Source organism: Drosophila kikkawai, chromosome 3R, assembly GCF_030179895.1.
Source record: "Drosophila kikkawai strain 14028-0561.14 chromosome 3R, DkikHiC1v2, whole genome shotgun sequence".
NCBI lineage: Eukaryota > Metazoa > Arthropoda > Insecta > Diptera > Drosophilidae > Drosophila > Drosophila kikkawai.
In genome coordinates, this window is record NC_091731.1 from 12,897,929 (window position 1) to 12,922,959 (window position 25,031).

Consider the following 25,031-nt stretch of genomic DNA (forward strand, 5'->3'; position numbering starts at 1 on the left):
CAAGTGATTCCAAAGGGCCACGAAGCAGCGCGGCGGCGCAGTCGCGGCCAGCGTCGTTGGGCATCCTTGCGCAAACTCCGCTGGACAGCGACGAGAGGGAGAGCGAGCCACTGGGCCACAGAGACACCACCACACACGAACGAACGGCGGCGACCCGACAACCTGTTGCTGGCCGTTTGAGGCTCAGAATTTTGCCGAAAGCTCTGCTTCGACTTCGGCTCACACGCTCATCGAAAAAAAAATAAAACTAAAATAAATAAAGAGCGCTGCCGCTGACGTCGCTGCCTGCGTCGGCGCCGGCGCTGGCGTCGGCGTTTAAACCAACTCCGCTCCTACGACTACGAGCCGTATAAAAGTAAAGCGACAGCGTGAAATCAAACTTATTTCAGTGTTTTTGATTTGAATGTAAAAAGCGCACGCTCGCCCAGTCGCTGTCCAGTTGCTGTCCAGTAAAGTCCAGCAGCCGCTGCAGCCGCATCCGCTGGTGATTCCCCGATTCCCGCTAGTGTTGTGGAAAATAGATAACCCATAGAAACATGGTCTAATAGTGTGTGCGCGTTTGAAAAATACAAAAATTTAAAAACTAAAAAGAACAAATACTTTTCGAACAACACTGAAAGATATTAAAATATCGAAAGGATAGTCCGCAGTTTGAAAGTGCGAAGTGATAAAGCCCAAGCCAAAGTTGAGATTATCTCTTTAAATTAGACAAGTGAATAAAATATTAAAAAAATAAAACCCGCCGTTTTATAAACCGCCAGATAAACCGACTTGTAGTGCCTTAAATCCACGAATTATAAGAAAAATGGTAAGTTTTTGTATAAAAAATACTCTGATCAAGTGAATAAAATATTTTCAAATCAAAAGGGGTTCCCATTGTGACTCAATGGAAAAGTTGAGATAACCTTTAAGCCTCCTACTATATATTGCAAGCCTATAATTTTGAATACGATCTCCCCCCCACCACATGCAAGTTCGAATAAATAGTTGGACTTTCCATCAATCTGACAAATGACCCTTTGCACACGACTTGTGTATGCTGTTATTAAGTAAGATAATAATAAAAAAAAAGAGTATGAAAAATAATCCCCAACACATCCGGAATATTGCAATAAATTCTATATCTACAGTTAATTGACAAAATGATGTGATTATTCATCGAGGAAACCTTTCCATTTCTGGTTCTTATTTCCACTGTTCATGGAAAGATGTGCTTATTCATCCGGGGAACTTTTCATCTGGATAATTATCGATTCAAAACTATATAACAACCTAAATTAATAGTTTCCTTAAGTTAAGTTATGTGAGAAAACCTTTTGCTTAGCTCTCATTCCTTAATTCTTGTTGGCTTTCTTTGGAAATGGAAAAACACTGCGAATGGCAACTGGTTTTCGTTTTCAAGTACATTATTTCAATGTCTTTTTCCCCCAAATGCATTTTTTGCCGACGCCGCGCAGACCTTTCGACGCTTTTTCCAGCGCTTTTCTGTTTTGCTAGAGTCATTCGCACTTGAATTTCGCGAAAAGTGCACACAGAAAATGCAAGTGCTGCACTTATTTTCAAGCTGTTGCTGCTGCTGCTGCTGTTGCTGCTTTGTTACGTCTGCAGTGCAGCAGCAACATCGACGATGGCCAAGTGAAGTGAAGGCTGGCTTTTGGTTTTGACCAGCTCACAAGCTGGCCCGACCACATTTCACACGGAAATGCAGTGCAGCGCTGACCTTGAATCTCAACTGGGATAACTGGATAACTAAAGCCCGGCGATCGTAAGTGAAATGATAGCTCCTCAGGGCCAGGCCAATCGCCGCCTTGCCTCATCCACCAGACACTGGGAGAAATCAGTTTGGAATTGAACTTATAAAAATATTAATTATTTAGGTTACAATTTAATACATTTAAATTTTAGAAATTTTTCAAGTTTAATAAAAATTATTAATTGATATAATTGTATGGTTTTTTTCTAGACAGAAAAATCTAAATTAAATTTTATGATTTTTCATGTTTTAAAAATTTAATATTCAATCATTTTGCAGCATCTTTTTGCTGTGCACTTAAGCTTATTGCCCATCATTGCAGATGATTTGTTGGGTGTAGAAATCCCGTGATTTTCATATTCATTCAAGCAGCCAGCTCTGCAAATTCGAAGAAGAAAAAAATACCATTGGGTTTACCAATCACAGCTGCCGCTGGCTAATGATCACAAGCATTGCACCATTTTTTTGGGAGTCAAAAAAAAAACAATATAAAAGGGAGAAAAAAAATAAAAAGCCGAAGAAATCAGGCGGCAGCAACCCAGAAATCGAAACTTATTCAAATCTTGGAGTTGTTTTCTTCTCCTTTTGGCCACCTCTTACACAATAATTATTACACTTTGAATTTATTTTCGACTCTGGGGACTTTTGCCGCATTTTTGTCGAGTTTCGGACTCTTTTGACACTGAAAAGTGCAAAGACGCTGGCGGCGGTATTTATTAGGCCAGTTGGTTAAAGCCACCCAGCTGCCAAACTGCGCAGTCCCGGGCGGGTGGAGGTGTAATCGGTAATCACAATAAAAATGTGCTTTAATCAGTCGATTTGCTTGCAACCCCTGTTGGCCAGTTAGGCACTTTTGAGAGACAGTTAGCAGTTATGGCTCTCCTCCACACTCAGCTGTTTTTATCGAGGAGAGCGGTAAATAATTGGTAGTAACAGACACAGAGAGGAGCGAGAGAGTCGCTGTCGAGATAAGGCTTTGCCGCATGTGACTCTGCGATCGCCGCTGACTTTGTGCTCTATTTCGATTTGTTTGGCACCACGCGGCGTATGCGCGATATTCTCAGCGGAGTGTGTATGCCATTTGGCCAAAGGTTTATTGTTCAACATTGAAATAAGTGCGTGCGTCTCGGCCAGTGTTTTCTTCTCCCCTATTTATTTTCTGTTTAAACAACTGCCTGGCTAAACCTCTCTGAGTGTCGAGAACTGATAACCCCAAGCAAAGAGAGGCGCAGGCAAAGATAAAGATATATAGTGGAAGCGAAAGAGAAGAGGAAGACCCCGCCATGACGATATTTATGGACTCTTATCGGGCTGCGATTGAAGTAAGTGTCATTTGAAACTCAATTATTGCCTGTTGCGAGATTAGACGGCCAAGATACACCGGCAGAGGTGTTAAAAGACTCTAAAAATAACAGCTTTTAAACATGATCGTTGGCATATTTAACTGCTTTTTGAGTGGTTTGCAATTTTAATGAATAACTTTTTTAACGGCTACGATTTGGGGTCGATTGAATAAATTCCCTTTTGTATTTTTTACATTTATTTCGGGGGCTAGTGGGTCATGTTGAGCTCGCGAATCAGCTAATTAACATCATCTTGGGTTCTGTCATATTACATTTAAGGCCTAATCTATTTTAGAACATTTAAAATGTATTCAGGCGTGTCGAAAAGTAACAAAGTATTTCTTTTCGAATTATTTAAGATAATTAAAGATGCCTGAAATCCATGGGTTTTGTTGAATTTTTATCTTTTTTAGAATCCCTAATGAATTTCGGGGGTTATTGGGTCATGTTGAGCTAGGAAATCATCTAATTAACATCAGCTTTGGTTCGGTCTTATTATATTCAAGGCCGCTAATGGAATTCAGCTTAGTCTTAGTCTTTTTTTTTAGAACACTGAAATTGTAATCGGACACTTTTCGAATTATTTAAGATAATTAAATTTGCCTAAAATCCTTGGGTTTTCTTGAATTTTATTTGTTAGGATTCCATAATTAATTTCGGGGGCTAGTAGTGGGTCATGTTGAGCTAGGAAATCATCTAATTAACATCAGCTTGAAATTGTAATCGAGCACTTTTCGAATTATATAAGATAATTAAATTTGCCTAAAATCCTTGGGTTTTGTTGAATTTTATTTTATAAGTCCCCCATCCATTTGAATGCAATAATCATTATTCAATGACACAAACTGGAATATTAAAGAGAAAGATGAGCGAATCAATTAAAAGACACACAAAAACACAATTAAATAATCAACATTGTGGGCCTGAAAACAAAATTTAAATTAGGGGGCAGCATGAGCCTGATAAGTTCACTTAAAAGTCATTGCTTGGTTAATTACATTGGTGATTTACGGACAACCGAGGGCAGGGAACTTGGAAAAAACAGGGAAACGGCAGTCGGGACGAAATGCAAAGTTCGAGATTCGAATCGGAATGGCACATTAAATACCTGAATCAAGAGTCAATTGGTTAGGTACCATTATTAATGCCAGCGTCCAACCAGACTGGTAACATTAGCGCCGAATACATTCGAGATACTAAACAAAAATCAAATACAAAATCAACAATCAACATTCGCCGAGTGACGGATGCAGCAATGTGGGAATGAATCAGCTAAAATATCTGAATTGAGGCTTTCAAATGGCATTTGGGGAACTCACTTACATTTACACTTACACTTACGCACCTTTGAGCCAGGCTCTCGAGTATTTGCAGCTGTGCACTTGACTACTAACTGATTTTTTTTTTAACTAGCGGCAACTAAATACTATGGCACATTAGGAAATACACTGGGAACTTTTTAAGAATTCTTGAAATCGAAATAATATTTATTTAAATTTATAATAATAGTAAAGTCAAAGAAACAATGGGATATTTTAACCTATTGTGTTAATAATATGAATTTCTTAAGGGAAAGCAAAACAAATTATTCTTTATTTCATTTTCAATATTATTATTTTATTATTAAATTATTAATATTTATAAATTTTTCAAAATAAATTGATAATTTCGGTGCACATTGCAACAACTTGCAACCTGAAACGACGAGGCTCGTCGTCTAGTGAGCGGCTTAAGACCGCCCCCAAAAGCAACAACAATACAACTTCCTTGGAGCGGCCACAACTACTACTACACTTGGAAAAATGTCTTGCACTAATTACTGATGTTTTTAGGCCAACGACAAGTGGGCGACTGCAACAACAACCAGCAAGCGCACTCGATTGCCAAATTTAAGCGTTTTAGTTGCTTCGAAGAGTCAAGAGCCGAAATCAAGTCTTCTCTTTTAAATACAAATTATACCAGTGTTTAGTTAAATGGTAATGTTTAAATAAAAATATATATTTTTTAACATTTTAAATTAAATTTTACGGAATAATATTTAGAATTTAAAGTTTAAAGAGCGGTTCTTTCCTTTTTCTGTTTAAAATATTATTAAAATGAAGTAATTATTATTATAAATGAAAATATTTAAAGGCTAAAAAATTAAAAAAAAAAAGTTTTTTATATTTTTAAAATATTAAAATTTAAATACATGTGGGATTGGAGTAGTTTAGATGAACATGGAACATACATACATTCATTAAAGGACCTACTCTATATATTAACCATATTGAAAATGAGATAAATTACCTTTTTTTTAACTTTAATTTCTTGTAACTGATTTAAATAACTTAAGCCTGTTGTGATTTTGAGATTTAACATTTAGAGAGGGGAACCCTCAGTAATTCTAACAATAATCTATTGAATTATAAACAAAAAACACAAAATAAATCTTAATTAGCTTCATGAAAACATGCAAGACTTTTAGTAATGACCATTGACCAAGTACTGCTATTAAGTTGAACCCCGCTGTGCTGCTGTTGCTGATGGATATATGCTGGCTCATATCATATGTTGTTTTTGTGTGGCAAGTGCAGCAAAAGTTGTTTCTGCCGCTGCTTCTCTTAATCTCTGTCGAAATCGCGAGTTGTCCGATGCGCGCGATTTCGATCGCGTGCAAGTCGCGCGCTGCTTGGAATTCGTTCGAAAGTAAAATGCGTTGCATTTTCAACTTGACCCACAACAGCTGGGTGCTGTTTCTATTGTTTTTCCAGCCAGCAGTATTTTGCCGTGTGCTTTTCCTTATGGCTTTCCATTTGCCGAAGCTTGTTGAAGTTGCATCACCGCCGCCCTGTCACGTTAGACGAGAGATGCTGCTGGTGCGGCAGAGTAAAAGTGGCGGCCTGAACCTGAATGTTGACTTCGAGACCCGGTTGCAGATACAGATACTCGCACGCTGCCTCTCTTTCCCGCGCTCTCAACTTGACCTATAAATTGATTTTAATGTTGCGCAGGCTCGGTCGGTCGGTCGTGTGTTTGCTGTTTGATTTTTCTTTCAAAGCAATTTTTTCTTTAATCATCGAAAATCATTAAGTGCGACACGAGCAGCTTCGATCGGATTGGATTGAATCGAATCGAATCGATCCCCTCACATGGCTGCAAACCAGTTTGGCCCTTTAAGCTCAACTCTTATGGCTTTTTCTTTTTCTTTTTTTTATTTGGGCACTGCTCGCTTGGCTGCTGGGAAAGTAAAAGTGTTGAGCTGGACAATTATGCGGCTATACAGGCGGGAAACCATAATTTTTTTTCTGACCAAACACAGTGCAAATTGCACGGAGATGAGTCTTTATATAAGACGTCGTCAAAATAAATCAAATTACAAATCAACAGGGTAGCAGGAGATTTAGTGGTGTCACCTGTTCCTCTCCTCCAAGCCAATTGCAAAAATGTTTAAAATAAAAGTACAATAAAAAAAAAAGACTGAGAGAGGGAGCAAAAAATAAGAAACAGAAATCCAAAAGGCAGTAAACCGACTGCCCGGTTGGCCTTGTAAAGAAATACATACTAAAATTTTTAAGATTTGAACTGATGTCGGTTACTACATCGCCTCGCAGCCTCAACACCTTTATCATCTGGCTCCTCTCTATCTCTCCGTCTCTGTGTCTCTGTGTATCTCTCTCCAACTCATCTTTGTTGTCTTCCCAATTATGCATTTGAAACTCAAACCCGTCAGAGGTGTTCCAGGGAGGGATCTGCCTCTCTGTTGCTTGATTTAATTAATTTCCACAATGTTGTAAAGTGTTAATAACATTTTTGTTGTTCGATTGTGCCTGCTTCTGCTCAGTCGCTGATAATTTAATTGCTTTTTTTCGACTCCGAATCCAGCTTTGGCACCAAATGCAAATGTTAGCAAATATGTTTCTGTCCGCCGGGGCCATTGATTTATATTAGCTTTTGGGTCAAATTGTGCAAAGCCAACAAAAAATTTGAATGATCAAAAATGCAGCCAACTCTGATTCGGATTATATATCTCTCTCAATATTTTGTTAGTGTTTTTTTTTTTTTGGGTTTTGTATTTGGCAAGCATTTGTGGTTCGGGATGAATGCCTTTGGTTTTTTACAGCAGCCCCAATGAATAATAAACTGTGAAAAGAGCCAAAGACGCTGGCATTGAAATCGGTATAGTGGTATTAATTAGTTGAATCAACAAAAGCTAAGCGGGAATGTGAACCATAAAACCCTGAATATATCTGGGGTTTTTTTTCGCCTAGATGAGGCACTGAGAAAAATGAAAATCTGGGTTTTAGTAAGGTTGAAAAATAGATTTTAGCAAGAAAATAATTATTCCTTAAATAAAAATTACAAAATAGTTGTTTTTAATACAAGGATTGTTAAGTTTAGTAGGCAGTTTAAAGTTTAGAAACCATTTTTAGACATTAAAATATTATAAACATTGAAATAATATTTTAATTAGTTTTTGATATTAAAAGTTTTAGTTTTAGTTAATATTTTATTTTTAAATAAGGTAAATCTTAATCATAAAATCATAATATAAGTTTTTTGACATAACTTTCCTTAGATTTGGCTTTTCAAAGTCAAAAAAATTTATAAATATTAGTAAACAAAATAAGAATTAAATATGTAGTGCTATAAATTAAAATTGTATCTAAATTACATTTTTTTGTTGCACCCAAAACCTGTCTCGCAATAATTTCAATTAAATATTAGCTATTGAAATCGATTGACAATTTATAAATAATAATTTCAAATTAATTTCGTGTGTTGGGAAGATCTGCCATCAGGTGTTTGGAATTAATAATCTCTAGAGTCATCGAACTTTTATTTGACAACGTATATAATTTTGTGAATTCTGTAGACTCGATTGAGATATTCGAATAGCCGATTGTCAAATGATTGACAGCCAGTTTGTCCAGCTGCTGCTGCTGGTCCAACTTGGCCAGGCAACCCAGTAAGCAGCGATTAGAGCCAAAGTGGCTCGCTTATTACACAGTCACCGGCAACACATTAGGGCGACAATTTGTCGCAAGCGAGTGCCACTAAAAACAATCATTGTCCGGTTCCCAAAAGGTTCCCAGTACGACGGCTTAGTCACTGGCCGCCAGTGGGTCAGGCCTAGATGGGGCGTTGCTGCCTTCGATGGCGACATCGACATCATCGAACAATGATGATGGATATGAATGGTGAATGGTCAACTCATCGCCTGCATCTGTATCTGTAGCTGTAGCTGAGGCTGTATCTGTGGCGGACTGAGTGTAAAATTTAACTCATTTGTCCGGAGCTGCGGACTCCGGACTCTGGAGCTCCCGACGACTTTATGGCGCATAATGAAGCGTTAAAATGTAACGCGCAACGGCAGCGGCGGCAACAATTACAAATGCCTCTTTGCACTTGCCGCTGACGGAAGCATTTTTGTGGCTTTTTAGGGAAAGCATTTGGAGGCGAGCGCGCGTGTGAACCAAAGAAAGCGAAAAAGGGTCAGCATTTGGCCAAGAGATGCGAGAGATGATGCTGATGGTGCTGCTGGTGCTGCTGTTGGTGCTGTGGCTTACGCAAACTGACCAAAGCCAGCCGGCTCTGGCTTTATGTAATAGCAAATACAATACATTTTCAACTGCTATGTTTGCTGGGCCAAAGTCCAAGTAGCAGCAGCAGCTGACGACTTGGCAAAAAAAAAAAATAGCTTGGCTTAAAATTCTGGCCGAGACATCATCATCTTCATCACCGTGAATCGGCAGAATCGCCATAAACGACAAAATGGGGATTACACAAGCTCCCAAGTGTGTGAATCACTGTTTGCCAAAAAATATTGGCCAAGCTCTTGCAGATCCAAACACACAAATACATAGCTAACTCATCGAAAATTATAATTTAGAATGTATATATAAATATATGTAAAAAGATGTCTGATTTACCTGATTTGTTGACTCTTACAAATACCGGTTTCCCCTATTATTTATTTTGTCCTTATATTCTCTATGCTTCATTTTGTTTAATTTGCTTTTTGGCAAAAATAACAAAAGTTCAACAAACCGCTTCGACTGAGCGACAAAAATATAATTTCACATTTGCTGCGAGAAGCTTACAGATGGCCAGTTAATTTTGTTTACGTCGCAGCTTCTATTCTCGGCTCGACCACCCAGTTGTTCGCGAAATGCGTTCATTATTTTAATGGCTCGCTTGGGTTTGTGTATTCAAATCATCGCTGCATTGCTAGGAAGTCAACTAATTTCGTTAAAAAACAAACTGAATCGCTTCATTAATGCAGCCAAAGTGCGCACTACTTGAAAACCCATCAGCAGCAATGACTGTCGAACTTTGGGCCCACGTTCGTGTCCTAAGTCTTTTGTTTGCACTCCAATCAGATCACGAAAACAAGAAACAGAAACCACATAAGCCTAAGCAGGCAGCTAGCTTACAGGCCTGACAATAATTGCTAAACAATAGTAGCTGCCTGACATGATAGATTATTGAATTATGACAGATCATTGGATAAACTGATTGGCGGTGAAACCACAAAGCCCACCAATTATTATGAATGGAATTCCGTGTGGTTCCGGAACCGGCTATTGAACTTCCTCCATGTCGGTTCTAACTAGAGCAATAATGCAGCGGCGACATAAACTGACGGAATTAACAGCTTTTTTTGAGTGGTTTAAGCAAAAAATACCTGCTCAGACGGCGACAGACAATTAAATTTAATTGCACTTTGTCCAACTTAAACTGCACTATAATGCGTGTTAAGTACATACTATTTTCATCTTAATAGATCTCACCCAGATAGTGTGAGAAAACGGGTTTTATGACGCTCATCGCTAGTAAATTTCCTTAATCAAATGCCATAAGATATGAGAAATTAAAACACTTGTTGCTGACCTACGTCAGTGTGGGCCAGGAAAGGTGCAATGCAAATTGCTTAATAAGTGCTAACAGTGCTGTTGGTGCCATAATCGGGAAAACAAACACTTGAACCTCACCTACACATGCCTCGCCTTTCAGTCGAGCGAGAAAGCCTGGAAATTACCTAAAAAATAATGCAGTACCGGAAGCAGGTGAATGCTAACAAGGTCGAGGCAAAGGCCTAGTAACGAAGGTACAGAGGGAAAAGTATATAACATTTGGTTAAACATTTAAGAAAGATTTTAAAGTATTTTAAAGATGAATTAAATGTAGAAAAGTAAAGCTTAAGAAGCTAGAAATTGGCTGGGTTTTAATTAAACAAATCAATTAAATATATAAAAATAATAAAAAAAAAGTCTGTATACAAGAAAATACCAATCACTAAATAATAAGAATACTAAATATAACTTTTACTTCTCAAGAAAATTGCCTAGTTAGTCATTACTTCTTTAATTGTATAATTATCTTGAAGTAATAAACATGTTTACAAGTTGTTTTTTATTATAGCTAAAGTGTTTATTGTGAAATTTAAGAGCTTTTCGAATGAAAATAAATATAAATGTTTGCAGAGTATTAAATAATTTTGCAGAGATAAATAGGTAGAAGTAAAATTATAATTTTAAAATTTTCCTTTATTAACTTTTAAGTAAATTTACTACTTATCTTTGTACTTTCCTTGGGTTTTCCGCTCTTTTCTTAAATTCAATTAACTAGCACGCACCTAAAAAAGTGAAAATCTGTGGCCCAAACTCTCTCGAAAAGTGAATCTTAATTAGATGCAATCAACAGCGACATAGTTGAGATGGGAAGCTGTCTCTTCCGGAGACCGGACTGTCTCTGTCTTTTTTTTATTTCTGGGCTAGACCTCATATTATTCACCTATGAATCATCAACATGGTGACCGTGGAGAGTGGACAAAGTTCGTTTCAAGACGCTTCACTGACTGCGCCGGAGAGTATTAAAATATATTCCCGAATTACATCAGATGTGTAATAGAAAAATTTGCCAGTCACTCTCGAGTGGCTAAAATTTCCATAAATCTTGCAACCCAAAGGGAAATTGTTTGGTTAACGCTGCGGTTCTCCCCATAAGCCAGCAATTACACACACTCATTACGTCCAACGTGGACCACACCCACCACACACAGCAGACAGTAGACAGCAGACAACATACAACAGTGTGGCCGCCAGTCGGTCAGTAAGTTCACCTAATGGCAGACTCGGTTCATTAATGAACAAACGGCATGACGGGGCTTTCAACGCTCGATCAGCCTGCTTCCACAACCACCTGTGCTGGAGCTACTCCTCCTGCATGATTGCTGACGTACTTAGGTCTGGCCAGGCGACAAATGAGCATTGTTTCCAGTGACAGTACCTGTTTGAATGTCTTGTTGGACGTGCTCCGTTGGGACAACTCAGTAGCCTTCCAGCTCAGCCGAGAATGATGGATGAGCAGCCTGTGACCAGAGGCGTAGTTAAGACATTTCGGGGGCTTGAGCTTGTTGTAAGGTGTTATGCAAAATGTAAACGCTTCGGGGCAGGCTGAGAATGAATTAGATTAACTGCTTGAAAATAACCATTTTCCATTTTCCGTAATTCGGAGAAAATTACATACAATTCGATCGACATAACGCTTCCAAAGTAAGTGCCCCAAAATTGGAATTGTATTCATACACAAGGCAATTGTTTTTAAGTTGTATTATTATTTTTGAATAGGCCAGGCCAAAAAACTTTAAATTTGAGGAAATTTCTTTTCAGAGAAACACAAAATAATATCCTGTATTAAACTCATAAAAATCAGTTTTATAAGAAAGAAAAAGCTTACCCATTTGACTATTAATTGTACTTAAAGTAAGCATTTTCTCTTATCAGCCCTGAGTTGATTTCCACTTCCTTGGGTTTTCAAATGAACTGTGACGATTATAGTTCCCCTGCGGAAACCCAAATGAGGACATGGCTATGTAACCCTATTATTTCTGTTAAAAGACCTTTGTTGCAACTTTAATTATTAGCTTTATTCTGCATTGGCGCTGCTTGAAATATTTCCTTAATTACGGCTACAACTTGGCCAGGAAAAGACCTAATGCAGAACCAGATTGTTTCTTTTTTTTCCTTTACTCACCTGTTAATGACTACAATTTAATTTAATAAATGAGTTATGCTGGTCTAATTGGCCGCTTTCCAAATCGCATATTTCCCTTGACATTCCGCTGTCCGCACATACGCCCCTGATTCGTTCAAATCAATTAAGTTAACCCTAACCCCTCCGTGAAATCGGCTGCAACCCTCGCTGCAATTAAGAGTAGCGTTGTTTTCTTTAATTGCCGTCAGTCAGGTATTTAACTATTTAAGCGGCGATTAACACTCGCGGAACTGGTTTAGCTTTTCCTGGCATCCCCCGCATTCCTCGCCGCTTCTTAGCCAGTCAGTCAGTCAGTCAGTCAGTCAGTCGGTCAGTCGTTTCTAGATTGTTTTGTTTTGTTATTTATCACACAAGACAACACAAGAGGCCATTCCGCGTTGCAACATCGCCAGCAGCAGCGATTTATATTTTGATGCTTTTGCGGCTGGCACCGCTGAATGCTAATGGACAATTGGAAATTACCGTTCACACAAATATGATAGAAAATCACGGAGCCCCATACGGAAATTCGCAAAGAATATGGTTTTGGGTTTTTCGGGTATCCTTTGTTATTCGGTTATATTGCCACACCAAGTGATTGATTCGAGAGGGAGACTTTAATTAAAATCTTTAAAAAATCAAAAATAAAAACCCAAAAACCCAGAGCCAACAGCTGAATGCTTATAATCCATCAGCTGTCCGCCCTGGTGCACTCTATGCCTACGTTTGTTGCAACATTGTGTTGCTACTACATAGTAATATATTGATTTGACACTTGATCTCGCTAACTAGCCAACTAGCACAGCTGATTAATCTGGTTTCGTTTCTTTGCAGGAGTACCTCACAAACTTCTACGATGGCTGGCGGGATCTGATGGACAACAAATCGGATCCGCGAACACGAGACTACCCGCTCATGAGCTCACCGTTCCCCACGATAGCCATCAGCTTGACATACGCGTACATTGTGAAGGTAAGTCTGGGATTGGGGATCCACCGGGGGATCTATAATTACTAAAGCTGGAAATCGAACGAAAACAGAATCATTCTGAGGGTTCAATTTATGTTGTTTTCGTAGGCTGATTCACTGATTATACGGGAGTGTCCCTCTGAATCCTTTGCACAAACTAGTTTCCGTTTATTGCCTGGCAAAATGACTGCGAAACAAGAGATGAGGTTCAGGGCCATTCGATTTGTGCGACGATCATCTCGACCAGACTGGCTGGGTGTCGAAATATGACCTGAGAGCAGACAGCGATTATGCAAAAATTAAAAAAAAAAAAAAACAAGAGGAGAAGAAAAAATCAATTCGAAAAACGATTTCTATTTAGGTTTCCCGCTTTGCATTGGTTCACATTCATAATTTTACAAAAGCATTTAACTTACTTTCACATGACTGCTAAAATCGAGCGCGATGCGACCACGGGTTGGGGGAGTGCGGGTCGTGCGGGGCGTGCGGGGGGGGGGGGTGGCCTGGCTGGGTTGGCCAAACAAAAGACTTAGGCAACGAACTTGTCACAAAACCAACAGACAAAGTCGGTCGCTGTCGATTGATTTGATTTGATAATTGCTGCAACACCGGCTTTGGCCTCTATTTGATTATGTTAAATGGGAGACAGCGATCCCAGAGTGAAGAGGATGCAATTACAGTGGGACTGACTGATCATCTCTTTCTCTCTCTCGCCATTCCAGGTACTCGGCCCGAAGCTCATGGAAAACAGAAAGCCCTTCGAGCTGCGCAAAGTCTTGATCGTCTACAATGCGTTGCAGGTTGTCTTCAGTGCCTGGCTCTTTTACGAGGTAATAATAAACCATTTAATTACCGAATTCCAATGAAACATAAACACGCTTCTCTCTCTCTCTCGCCCTAATAGTCCTGCTTGGGTGGATGGCTGAATGGCTATAACTTTAGATGCGAACCCGTTGATTATTCCTACTCGCCCAAAGCGATACGTGTAAGTATAGATCTGGAACCCCTCTTCATTATATGCTAAGCGAAAATGTGTGTTTGTATAGACAAACATATACATATATATAAATTTAGATTTTTTGTTGGCAAATAGCAAAGGTCTTTTGTTGACTGGGCCAGATTTTATGTAAGCAACCAGTTTGTGGCCACGCCGAGACAAGAAATTATTAAGAACGGCAAAAGCGACAGGTTCTTCTTCTATGCTAATCGCAAAATGGCAAAGAAATGGATGAAATGAAATGCCGAAAGCCGGCAGAAGCCGGTGGATCTCGCTGAATGAGGGATCGCCAACCATAAGCCTGCTTCTGCTAGCCAAGAGCCCAGCCTCACGTGTGTCGCCAGGCTGGCTAAAGTGGGTAAACGACCCAAAGAAAGTGGCAGTCTTAGAAAGTTGACAGGCAAAAGATTTGGCAAATCACCCATTTTCTGTATTATTGATAAGCATGGAGCTCTGTCCAACCGTTAGTTCCAGGGCAAACGGAATTGATCTGCGAGAGCTACGGTCTTTTTCTTAGCATAACAATGAGCCAATGAAATATTGGCAAAGCATAGATTTTATTATTATATATCATTTAACGGAAATTCACAAAAATTGGATTAGAGATAAGAAAGTTTAGCAAACAGAGATTAAAGAAAGTAAGCCTGTTGCTTGTGCACTTATTAATTAAGTAATTATTTAATCTAGATTTTTTTTACATTCTTGCATTTTTTTATTCATTAGTTGAGCTTAGTTTATTCTTAGAACTGGAAGCCTATCATTATATGCAATTAGTTAACAATCTAGTCGAAATATGAATTTTTATGAGTATAATTTGTTGAACTTTACAGCATATTTAAATGACTTTATATAACTGGTATTTTATGTAATAAAAATCATTAATAAGTAGGCTAAAAATATTTTATACAATAGACATTATTTTATATATATTTTTGCTTTAATTCTTTAGACCGCCGAGGGCTGCTGGTGGTACTACTTCTCCAAGTTCACCGAGTTCTTCGACACCTTCTTCTTTGTGATGCGCAAGCGATATGACCAGGTGTCCACCCTGCATGTGATCCATCACGGCATCATGCCTGTGTCCGTTTGGTGGGGCGTCAAGTTCACGCCCGGCGGCCACTCGACCTTCTTTGGCTTCCTGAACACCTTCGTGCACATCATCATGTACGCCTACTACATGCTGGCCGCCATGGGTCCCAAGGTGCAGCGCTATCTCTGGTGGAAGAAGTACCTCACTGTGCTGCAGATGATCCAGTTTGTCCTGGTGATGGTGCACTCCTTCCAGCTGTTCTTCAAGAACGACTGCAACTACCCGATTGGCTTTGCCTACTTCATCGGCGCCCATGCGGTGATGTTCTACTTCCTTTTCTCCAACTTCTACAAGAGGGCCTATGTGAAGCGCGAGGGCAAGGTAAGTCTCTAAAAATTAATGGGATTTGTATTGTAGAAATTAATTTAATATATAACTCCGCTTTTGTAGGACAAATCGGCGGTCAAGGCAAACGGACATGCCAATGGACATGCCAAGGCCCTCAAGGATGGCGATGTGACGACGACGCCCACCCGCAATGGCCAGGCGAATGGCTTCCACAACACCTTCTCCAAGTTCACCACGGAGATGTGCAATCCGGCTCTGAACTCCCAATCTACGGCGAGACAGCGCGTCGTCGTGAACGCCGGCAACAAGTGAGGCCCTGATCGGGATGGGGGATGCCAGCCACAGCCAACCAGCCAGCCAGCCAAACATGAAACACACATAAGCATAAATTAATTACGCTACCAATTAAATTACCGTACATTTAAATTAAACGTAAGCATAGGGAGTCAAAGCCTACATCTAAGCCAAATCGAATTCGCAATCAAGAACAATTAAAGAAAAAGGAAAGGAGCAAGAACATCATTTCACGGACATCCACGAGAGGGTCACCACAAATTGCTGGCAAATCTTCATTCTCCAAAATATACCCATACTCATAACTATATTCTATATCCTGTATACTCCAGCTGAAACTATTTCTATACATCCCTTTTCATACATGTGCATGTACATAGAATTTAGTGCCTTATGATATATTCTTACGGGACGGGACAAAGGACTTGCGAGTCCACATCCCGTCTGGTACTCCGCTTTTTGTAACTATCGCTCTGTACTTTTGTATTTTTTGGTAATGCAAGCGGCACTTTTAATACGTGTTTATTCTGTCGATGGATTGTTTTTTAAACAAAAGGAAATGTGTTTTTATTTTATAAATAAATTCGAGATTAAACCTAGTTACAGGTGTGGTTTTTGAGGATATTTTGTTGGAGAATTTATATAGTCTAAGAGGTTTTTACAAAAGGATATATATGGTAATTCAAAAGCAAGGCAACGAAGCAAGCTATATGGCCACCAAGGGTGAAGTGAAGACCATGAAACCTACGATCACCCAACGCTTGTACTGCAACTGCCTCATGGAGCATAACGAGGGTCATAGTCAATGTTACTTCAAGTGGTTAATATATATATTTGGCTAATTGGTTTTTATATAACAAAACAAAAATAAAAAAGCAAGAGTACTTAGAGTTACCTAGACCCAATGCATGCCCTAAATGGTCTGTTGGGCACATCATTAAATAAAAGTTATAAATTTACAATCAAAAACATTAAAAGATTTTTAATTATGTGGCAGTTTGATGTAGAGACTCAACTAACCATTTAAGGCAATAAGCTATATGGTTGGTGCTAAATTAGCACTCTAATGATACTTCAATTCACAGAGAAAATAAGCTTAAAAAAAATATTTATTATATAGACATTTACGAAATTCCAGGCTTAATCTTTATTTTACATTTTATTCGAGGTCCAAGTTTTAACATTAACTTGATTGACCTGCAAATGTTAAGAACTTTGTCTCCAAATGGAGTAGCTCAAGTTCTTATATGTAGTCCCTGAGAAGTAGCTCTTGCTCTTGTAGCCTTAAAGCTATGTATTTTTCTTAATAAGGATAGTTGGAAATGCCTTAATTGACATACCTGGTACAATACCGATAAAGAAACCCAACTCTTTGACTTTTAAAACTAAAACAACTGAAGTCTTAAGAGAGTCATTGGGCACCTGTTCGACTGAGCTACTCCTCTCTTCCCTTCCCTTGTTTTACTCTTCTCTTCGCTTAAGATAAGGGAGTAAAATGTTATACATAAATCTGACATTTTACATCGGGCTTATATATGTTTCCCCAGCTTGCCCGCTAGCGGCGCCACTCTGAACAACAATCGTGTTACACTGAAAACATAAAACGGATACATTTTCTTAATATTTTTTTGATGAAGAGCTAACAAGAAATAAATCAATTAAATAAAAGAAGTTACCAATGGTAATTGGGATATGACAGCAGTAATAAAATATTTATCAATTTAAAATAAATATAACCAACAGAAACTAAAATCTTTCCAATATATTTATAAAATAGGGCAACTTATCTTTGAGATCAACATGAAAATTGTTAATATACTAAAGATCATGTTCTCAGCATAAATATAATAGAAGAACGGAGGAAGTTAAAGATTTGCTTGGGTTTTTTACAACAAATCACATAAGACTGTACTTTTTTATTTGTATTTTTGTTATAAATATGCCCAACAGATCTCAGTTAAAATTGTAAACCTCAAGAGTAAAAATCTATTCCACATTTTTTACTTCTCCTAGAAAATGTCCAATAATTTCTTGCATTTTCTTATTAGTTTTCATACATCAGTACACCTGAGATTCTGTGAAAATCCCCAAGATAAGGGATATTTTTAAATCGCTTTCAACTAACGTTGCAATCAACTGATATTAAAAAGTTACACCCCAGAGAATCTTTTGAAAAACAGTCTGAAAGCCTGGGGTTATTGAAACCCTCGTAGGGCGTGTAGGCCCATTATGACTAATGGGCATACATATTCTGTCGGTATTTTGAGAAACCAAGACAGAAGAATCCTTTAATGCCGTCAATTTATGCAAATTATTTCATACTTTGTTGAAAACAGGATAGCAGCACAGAGGGACGCTCCCCATACATAATTATTTCATTAGGAGTTAATGCCCTGCTTCCGATCACATACCCCAAAGGTTGCATGAACTTCTGGCTGCTCAAGGAATATTGAGGTATTTTGGGTTACGCTCAAGGCTCCTATTAACGCATTTCAGACGTTGATACTTTAAGTCACAGGTGTAAGATTCAGAAAATATACTTTTGGTATCAATCGTTGAATAAATTCGTTGAAGAAAATACTTTTCATTAGTGATTCTTGTCTGTCTTGTGCTGTGTTTTGGAGATTTTTTCGTTCAATATACTAAATCCACATTAAAAAATTAAATAAATTCAATTCAGTTTCAGCTCAAGCAACCAAAATTTATCTCAAGGGAAAGTAGTCTAAGTTTAAATCTATGTTACTAGTGTTCCGGCTTAGCTTCTTCAGCCCGGATATATTCATCCCTCTAACCCGCTGATTATTCATTCTTCTCAGTGGCGAATCCTTCAGGTGCGGTCTCCAGGTTCTCCAGGAAGTTTACGGACCTGGCAAAACGGTCACCGGTGGCCTCCGAGCCCGGTAGTACTGCTTGCAACAGGATCGGGACTACTTGTTCTCCTACGGATTGAAAAAGCTCAGCGATCTTAATAATGGTAGCCGGATCTGGCAAACCTGGAATGCCCGCCCGAGCCGAAGGAAGGTTGTCCGAGTCCACCTCGCGTCGTCGTCGACGGGTTTCCTCCGAGTCCTCTACCGTCTCCTCCGAGGAGGAGTCATCGTCATCTCCATCACCGCCTTCTTGCTTTACCACCACCTCCGTTTCCTCGCCAGTAATCACATCCTGGCAATGGGTTAAATTATTCAAATCTCGATTCACCTCTTATTTATTAATCACCTGAGGCCTGGCCTGCGTTTGGCTGAGCACCTGGAGTAGCACCAGCAGGAAGCCCGAGAGCAGCAACTGTCGTCCCACATGGAAACCCATCGCGTCAAGTTGTGGGTGCAGGTCCCGGGCTGCTTCATATATAGCTCCCGCTTAATGAGCTAATGACCCTTGCATGTCACATAATCGGACTCCAGAACAGGTAATATGGGGTCCAAAATTGATCAATTTTTTGTGCGTTGAGCTTCACTAATTTTCTGTTCTGGCCGACAACCTTGCGGAATCGCCAGACGACGCTGCACATTTTCGCCAGGAATGTGCCGACGAGTGCAGTTTTTGCCCGGTCTCCGGTATCTTGTCTGCTGGCTGGCCAGAAACTGGCTTGGTCAACTCGGCACTTTGGCCAGCGACGACAGTACAGGTAAGCCGCCGCGGACAGGTAGTTTTTGGGCTTGGCGGGGATCGGTTTGGCTCGCTGCAGGCCATACATCGCATTTACGCACACGACGCGGGCATGTACAGTATAATTAAATCAAATTCGAGGAGCGATCGCGATCGCGATCGAGGCAGTGCCTCTGGGAGCGATGGACTGCAGGCGCTGCAGTACTGCAGCGTCAGTCTTAATTCAGACCTCTTGCCGGGTGTATCTCCGTGAAAGATTGATGGTGAAACTGGCAAAAAGCCTCAGTGAAAAGTGCTTAAGATAAGGTGAAAAATATAAGGAATGCTTTAGTGTTATTGCATCAGCTTTGTCACGTTTGGAAAGGAACGTTTGAACGTTGAAGAATTTACTTAAAAAGTTTATATTAGAAAGTAGTTGAAGTATTAAAGTATTAAAACTCGAAAAATAATAGAAATGACGCTTAAATTGTTTATAATTTATACACAGTTTTGATTTCACAAAAAGTATGTGACAATAAGGCTTAAAATTTTTAAAAACTGTTAAGCATATTAAAATGAGTTGTGCTAGGTTCTTAAAGGGTCTACATAAACATAAAAAATATTGTTTTTATTAAAATTTAATTATATTACAAACAAATCAATATATGTGTATGCATAAATCAAACCAAAATTAATTTAAAAACAATTTTGACTAATGCAAATAAGTATAAGGACGCCCTTCTCGCAATAGGATTTTAATAAAATAAATAAATATAATACAAAAATAATCTAAAACCTAAATTTTTTAGAGAAACTTCAAAGTATTTTATTATTTGCAGCTACGTGAAAAACTTTTAATCTGAAGTAAAGAAACCTCCAAGAGAAAGTGGTGACCATGAATTTGTTTTCACGCTTAAAACGCTTGGGCCATGCTGCCAGCAAGGTAAGTGAAACTAAATGCAGACAATCTTTTGTTTTATTAATATCTGTATTGCAGAATTCCGTGACTTTGCCTGTTACTGGTAAGTTGTTTTCAGATTAAATTTCGCGCCAAGCGATTTTATATCATTTGGCTTTTGAGAGTGAGCATTGTAAAGAATAATTTTTGGATATGTTAATTCACAATGATGTTAAATGTTTTTTCTTTACCCATATGGCAGATTTAATATATATATTTAATTATTTTTGTGTATTTTTTAACAATTTTTTCACGTAAGGTTTTGTTCCCTTACGTAGTTCTATAACGTCCTGTTCATGTAAGTGTGACCAGCTGCAGTGGGTTCCGCTTGACTTCTGGTCTTTTAAGCTAAACACCTAACGGTCACACAGCACTCTTAAAATAAAAATTCTTTCGAAAACTCTGTTTAATCGTATAGAATTTTTCAACGTGTTCATCTCGCAAATTAACGTAATCTATTTTAGACGCGACCGATAGTACAATCAAAGCAGCTGCTCCAAACACCGCCGATCCCCCCGAGGTCTACAAAACCATAGCTGAGGACAAGTTTCTGGGAGGAAATCCGAGCCCCGAAAAAGGTAATTAAACAAAGCAAATGGCATAAGTTGGAAAAATGGGAGAGAGCTGACGTAACAATGCGTGGGTTTTGCACTGGAAAGAACCTAGATATATGTATCTATATTTAAGATATAGATACAATATCTCGTTGTGCCTCTGGGAGTGCCTTATCAGCGGAGAGATAGATAAGAAAAATGTACAGAAAGCCAAGCCCGGAGGCTGCTATTGATTTTTTTTTGCTATCAGAGCAAAAAGCAAGCCACAGGTCGATTTTTCCATGAGGCGCAAACGCAAAGTCTGCTGCTGCTTCCCAGTGACGTCAGCAAGCAAAAATCCCAGATGAAAAATAGGGAGTTTCCACCCTTCACTTCCCAGTAAAAGGTACACACACATTCAATGTGGCTTGGCTTCTCTTTCGCCTTAACCTGCAAAAAGCTGTGCTCGGGAGAAAGTCTCGCCTGATCGCTTGGGTAAAGCTCCGGCACGAGCTTAATTGAAACTGATTAGAGTCAATTAACCAATGTTAAATCGTTCACATTCCAGTCGACATGGTCCAGGATGAGAACGGAGCCGACGAGCAGATGCTCAACGGAGCGGAAGACAAGCTGGCGGAGCGCAGGGATGAGGTGAAGTTCATTAAGAACGATCACCAGAATGGCGATGCCAAAATCGATATTGGACCCGTGAACGGAGGCAAGCCTGTAAGTACAATTAATTAATTATAATCTTAAAATAGGAAAATAATTTAGTTTAACGAGTTCCTCTAACGTATGGCTTTTTCCCCAATGACAGGCCTTCACTGGCATGAGCAAGGAGGAGCTCATGAAGTATGCCAACGATCCCTTCTGGGTGCGTTTGCGCTGGATCTTCTTTGTGGGCTTCTGGGCCATTTGGGTGGGCATGCTGGTGGGTGCCGTTCTGATCATCATCGGAGCCCCCAAGTGCGCTGCCCCCCAGCCTCTGGCCTGGTATAAGCGCGGACCGCATGCCAAGTTTGCCCAAATCGAGGCTGCCAAACCGCAAGATGTGCAAACAGCCAAGAAGATCCATGCCACAGGAGCCATCTACGAGTTGCCCGCCGAGCTGACATACAGCGTTAAGAAGCCCGAGGTTGAGGAGCAGATCAAGCGACTGGTGGCCCAGTATGTGGGCAGTGACACCAAGGTGATTCTCGATCTGACGCCCAACTATGTCCCCAAGGACTCACAGTTGGTGCAGGATGCCATTGCCGATCCGGAGAAGCGCTCTGCTTTGGTCTGGGTGAGCGGAAAGACCAGTGCTCCCACCAAGTGGCTGAAGGTGGGAGGCAATCGCAGCGCCTGGGAGAAGCTGGACGACAGCTACCTGCTTTCCCAGTTTGAGGAGGGTCACTACGACCTCAAGATGAACAGTACTATAATCAGGAACGAATTTGGTGGAGTCTTGCGCCACTTGATTGGCCTGGGCGTCCAGGGCATCCGTCTGAAGAATACCAAGTTCTTTGTGCTTTCCGACAAATTGGAGGAAGAGGAGCCATCGTCAGTGCCCAAGGACTTTAACCTGGGAGAGGGAGACTATGGATTCTACGACCACAAACAGACCACTTTCCCGTCCGGCCTGGGAGATGTCCTCTATGATTACCTGAGCATTGTAAAGAACGCCTCCGATGAGGCCTTCTTATCCGTGGCCGAGGATGTGATCCAGCCGCAGGTCTATCAATTGAGCGATGTGCCCGGAGCCAATGGCATTGATCTGCCCATGTACGGTGACTTTGTGAAGGTGCTCAGCAAGTCGAAGCCGGAGAAGTCGCTGAAGAGCAATCTCGAGAACACGTTGTTCCAGGCGGGCAACGACAGCTGGTTGCAATGGAACTTTGCAGACGTCTTTGTGGACACTCCACAGGATCCCTCTGCCCTGGCCATGTTCCTTTCCCTGCTGCCCGGTGTGCCAGTGGTTCCTGTGGATGCCGTAGAGTACACAAATGTGACTGAGGAGACCTACAGGCAGATTGAGATGCTGCGCAAATCGGCATCCTACATGCACGGCGAGCTGACCCTCTTCAATGCCGATCCTCTGGTGGCCTTCTCCAGGTAATTTGTGCTTTTGATCTTCTAATTTTAAATAAAACTAATTGTTGTCCACTTCTTCATGCTTGCCCTTTGAAGGCAGAGGTAAAAATATTAACAAACTAATATAGTTTACTATTTAATTTTCATTATTTGCATTTTATAAAATGTATTTGTTATCTAATTGAATTATTTTTTCCTTCTCCTCAGAATCAAGTCTGGAAACCCCGGCTACTTTGTCATCTTCAATCCCACCGAGGTGCCGCAGTCGAGCAACTTCACCGGCCCGGCGGATCTGCCCGACAAGATGACCATCTCTTACTTTAGCGAGCACTACAACAACCACGAGGACTCCGTTAAGGTGGCCCACTCGGCCAAGGTGAATCTCAAGGAGCTCAAGGTGGCCCCGCACTCGACCATTATCCTTACCTATGTGCCAGTGAAGGCCGAGTAAATGGTTGTACCTGCGACACAAAATACAATGCTGCCTACGGGCTAAAAATATACAGTTTATGTATACAAAAGTAGCTTGCTTCACTAACCCTTGAGATTTAAAGCCGCAAAACCAAAATTTAAAGAGTACTTTGTTGAGAACTTTTCATGGTTCTTTGCTTGTTTAAGCGCATGCCTAAAAATAAATACAATATTTGCTTGCATTTAAAAAAAATCTATTGAGTTTTGATGATTTTAGTGACCAGTTATGGGTTAGAGATCTGGGTGAAATTCGTTTGCACGCATAAGAATATCGGATCATTCCGGTTTTAAATTCAAAACCAAGATGGAAAGGGGGCAAAATTATTTCGCCTTTGTGGAAAACTTTGAAGTGCACAAAGAAAATAGCTGGCATTCGCATATGGAATACGTGTGTGGGCCAACTTTGAGATACAAATAGTTGGGGGGGACTGGCAAAAACAAAAGTCTGTGCTGTGTGTGCTGTGCGGGCAGCCACAGACAAATAATCAAAATCGACAAACGAAATGAGCCAAAAACAAAGCGGCCAAAATGTTTTTAGTTTGCACAGTCGTCTCCCGGCTCTGAATGGCAGCCTGGGGAGTCAGATGGACTGCGCCCCCGGTAGCTCCTTTAAAAGGATATGCGCACGTGCTAATGTGATTAGATACACACCCACACTTACGCACACGAGCACCACGAGTTGTTCGAGGAACCGCAACATGCAGTGCAGTTGATTGCGGCAAGCCAGAAGCTAGAATAACAGGAAAACACGACGAGGCCAAAGGAGCAGCATAACATCATCTCGGGTATCTCCGAGATGCAAACTATTGTTGCGCTGAGATCTCGTACCCCCCATCTTCATCAGCATCCTCACGGAGCTGCAAACTTTTGCACTGGCCCGCTGTGCGTTTCGCCTTCTACGACCTCCTCCTGACCTGGCCTTGTATTCTGCCAAATAATTTGGTCGCTACAACTTTTCCATCAGCCCAGCCATCAAATGCAGCACGCAACCCTTCATGCCAGGCGCAGGACAGGACATCGCAGGACCTTGCCAACCAGCGATTTAATTGCAATGTGCAACACATGTGTTCTGCCTCGTGGTCACAGTCAACTTTTATTTAAATAAACTTTTTAATTCGAATGCTGGCCACTAGGATTACTTAATTTTGTTTAACAGTTTGCCAACAAAGAGTAGGATTTCAAGGGTATCAGAGATTGTTGAAATATTACAAATTTACATAAATTAATAATAAAGTAAGATTAAGTAAATGCTTTAAATAATTTGTTAAATTAATAGATATTATTTAAATCAAGCAAGGAAGCTAAGAAAGCCAGAGATTGTATACCCTTACAGGTTAAAATTTGATCAGAGCCCCAAGAAGTATATTAGTTGTACTTGAAATAACATTACCTAAAGTCTCTTTTCTAACATTTTGTTACCATCATGTCTTATAAGTTTTGTAAAGATAATTCCTCATAATTCTTAATGTAAAGCATCTAAAATTCCATTCTCCTCCGAAGCTCTACAAAACACACCTGATAGTTTAATAGGTGTCACAAATGACACGCATGTACATAAGCTGGCCAACGCAATGGAGAACCCTCTTTGAGGGACTTACATCGGATTATGGGGCACAAACGCAACAGTGACAACAACTCAATTCCATGGACAAAAACAAA

General features: G+C 40.0%; 3 protein-coding genes across 6 annotated transcripts; 2 read left to right on the forward strand and 1 right to left on the reverse strand.

The window, feature by feature from the left end:
* The first annotated feature begins 401 nt into the window (after positions 1 to 401).
* Positions 402 to 16,351, forward strand: Elovl7 (ELOVL fatty acid elongase 7). Of its 2 annotated transcripts, none has more exons than XM_017166010.3 (6): positions 402 to 808; positions 12,949 to 13,086; positions 13,806 to 13,913; positions 13,988 to 14,068; positions 15,030 to 15,491; positions 15,561 to 16,351. In XM_017166010.3, the coding sequence occupies exons 1-6, from the start codon at positions 806 to 808 to the stop codon at positions 15,768 to 15,770; spliced, it is 1,002 nt and encodes a 333-aa protein (XP_017021499.1). In that variant the 5' UTR covers positions 402 to 805; the 3' UTR covers positions 15,771 to 16,351. The 2 variants fall into 2 exon arrangements, with proteins under 2 accessions (XP_017021499.1, XP_017021498.1); XM_017166009.3 differs by lacking the exon at positions 402 to 808 and adding an exon at positions 2,969 to 3,075.
* Positions 16,352 to 18,427: 2,076 nt separating this feature from the next.
* Positions 18,428 to 19,109, reverse strand: Os-C. 3 transcript variants are annotated; one of them, XM_017165924.3, is made up of 3 exons: positions 18,969 to 19,109; positions 18,746 to 18,914; positions 18,428 to 18,679 (listed from the first exon to the last, which is right to left on the reverse strand). In XM_017165924.3, exons 1-3 carry the CDS (start codon positions 19,056 to 19,058, stop codon positions 18,552 to 18,554), a joined length of 387 nt encoding a protein of 128 aa, XP_017021413.1. In that variant the 5' UTR covers positions 19,059 to 19,109; the 3' UTR covers positions 18,428 to 18,551. The 3 variants fall into 3 exon arrangements, with proteins under 3 accessions (XP_017021413.1, XP_017021414.1, XP_017021412.1); XM_017165925.3 differs by having other exon boundaries at positions 18,428 to 18,691; positions 18,969 to 19,084; XM_017165923.3 differs by having other exon boundaries at positions 18,428 to 18,914.
* Positions 19,110 to 20,656: 1,547 nt separating this feature from the next.
* On the forward strand, positions 20,657 to 23,565 carry CD98hc (CD98 heavy chain). The gene is made up of 4 exons (XM_017166004.2): positions 20,657 to 20,873; positions 21,397 to 21,554; positions 21,646 to 22,922; positions 23,109 to 23,565. Exons 2-4 carry the CDS (start codon positions 21,402 to 21,404, stop codon positions 23,350 to 23,352), a joined length of 1,674 nt encoding a protein of 557 aa, XP_017021493.1. The 5' UTR covers positions 20,657 to 20,873; positions 21,397 to 21,401; the 3' UTR covers positions 23,353 to 23,565.
* Positions 23,566 to 25,031: the final 1,466 nt, after the last annotated feature.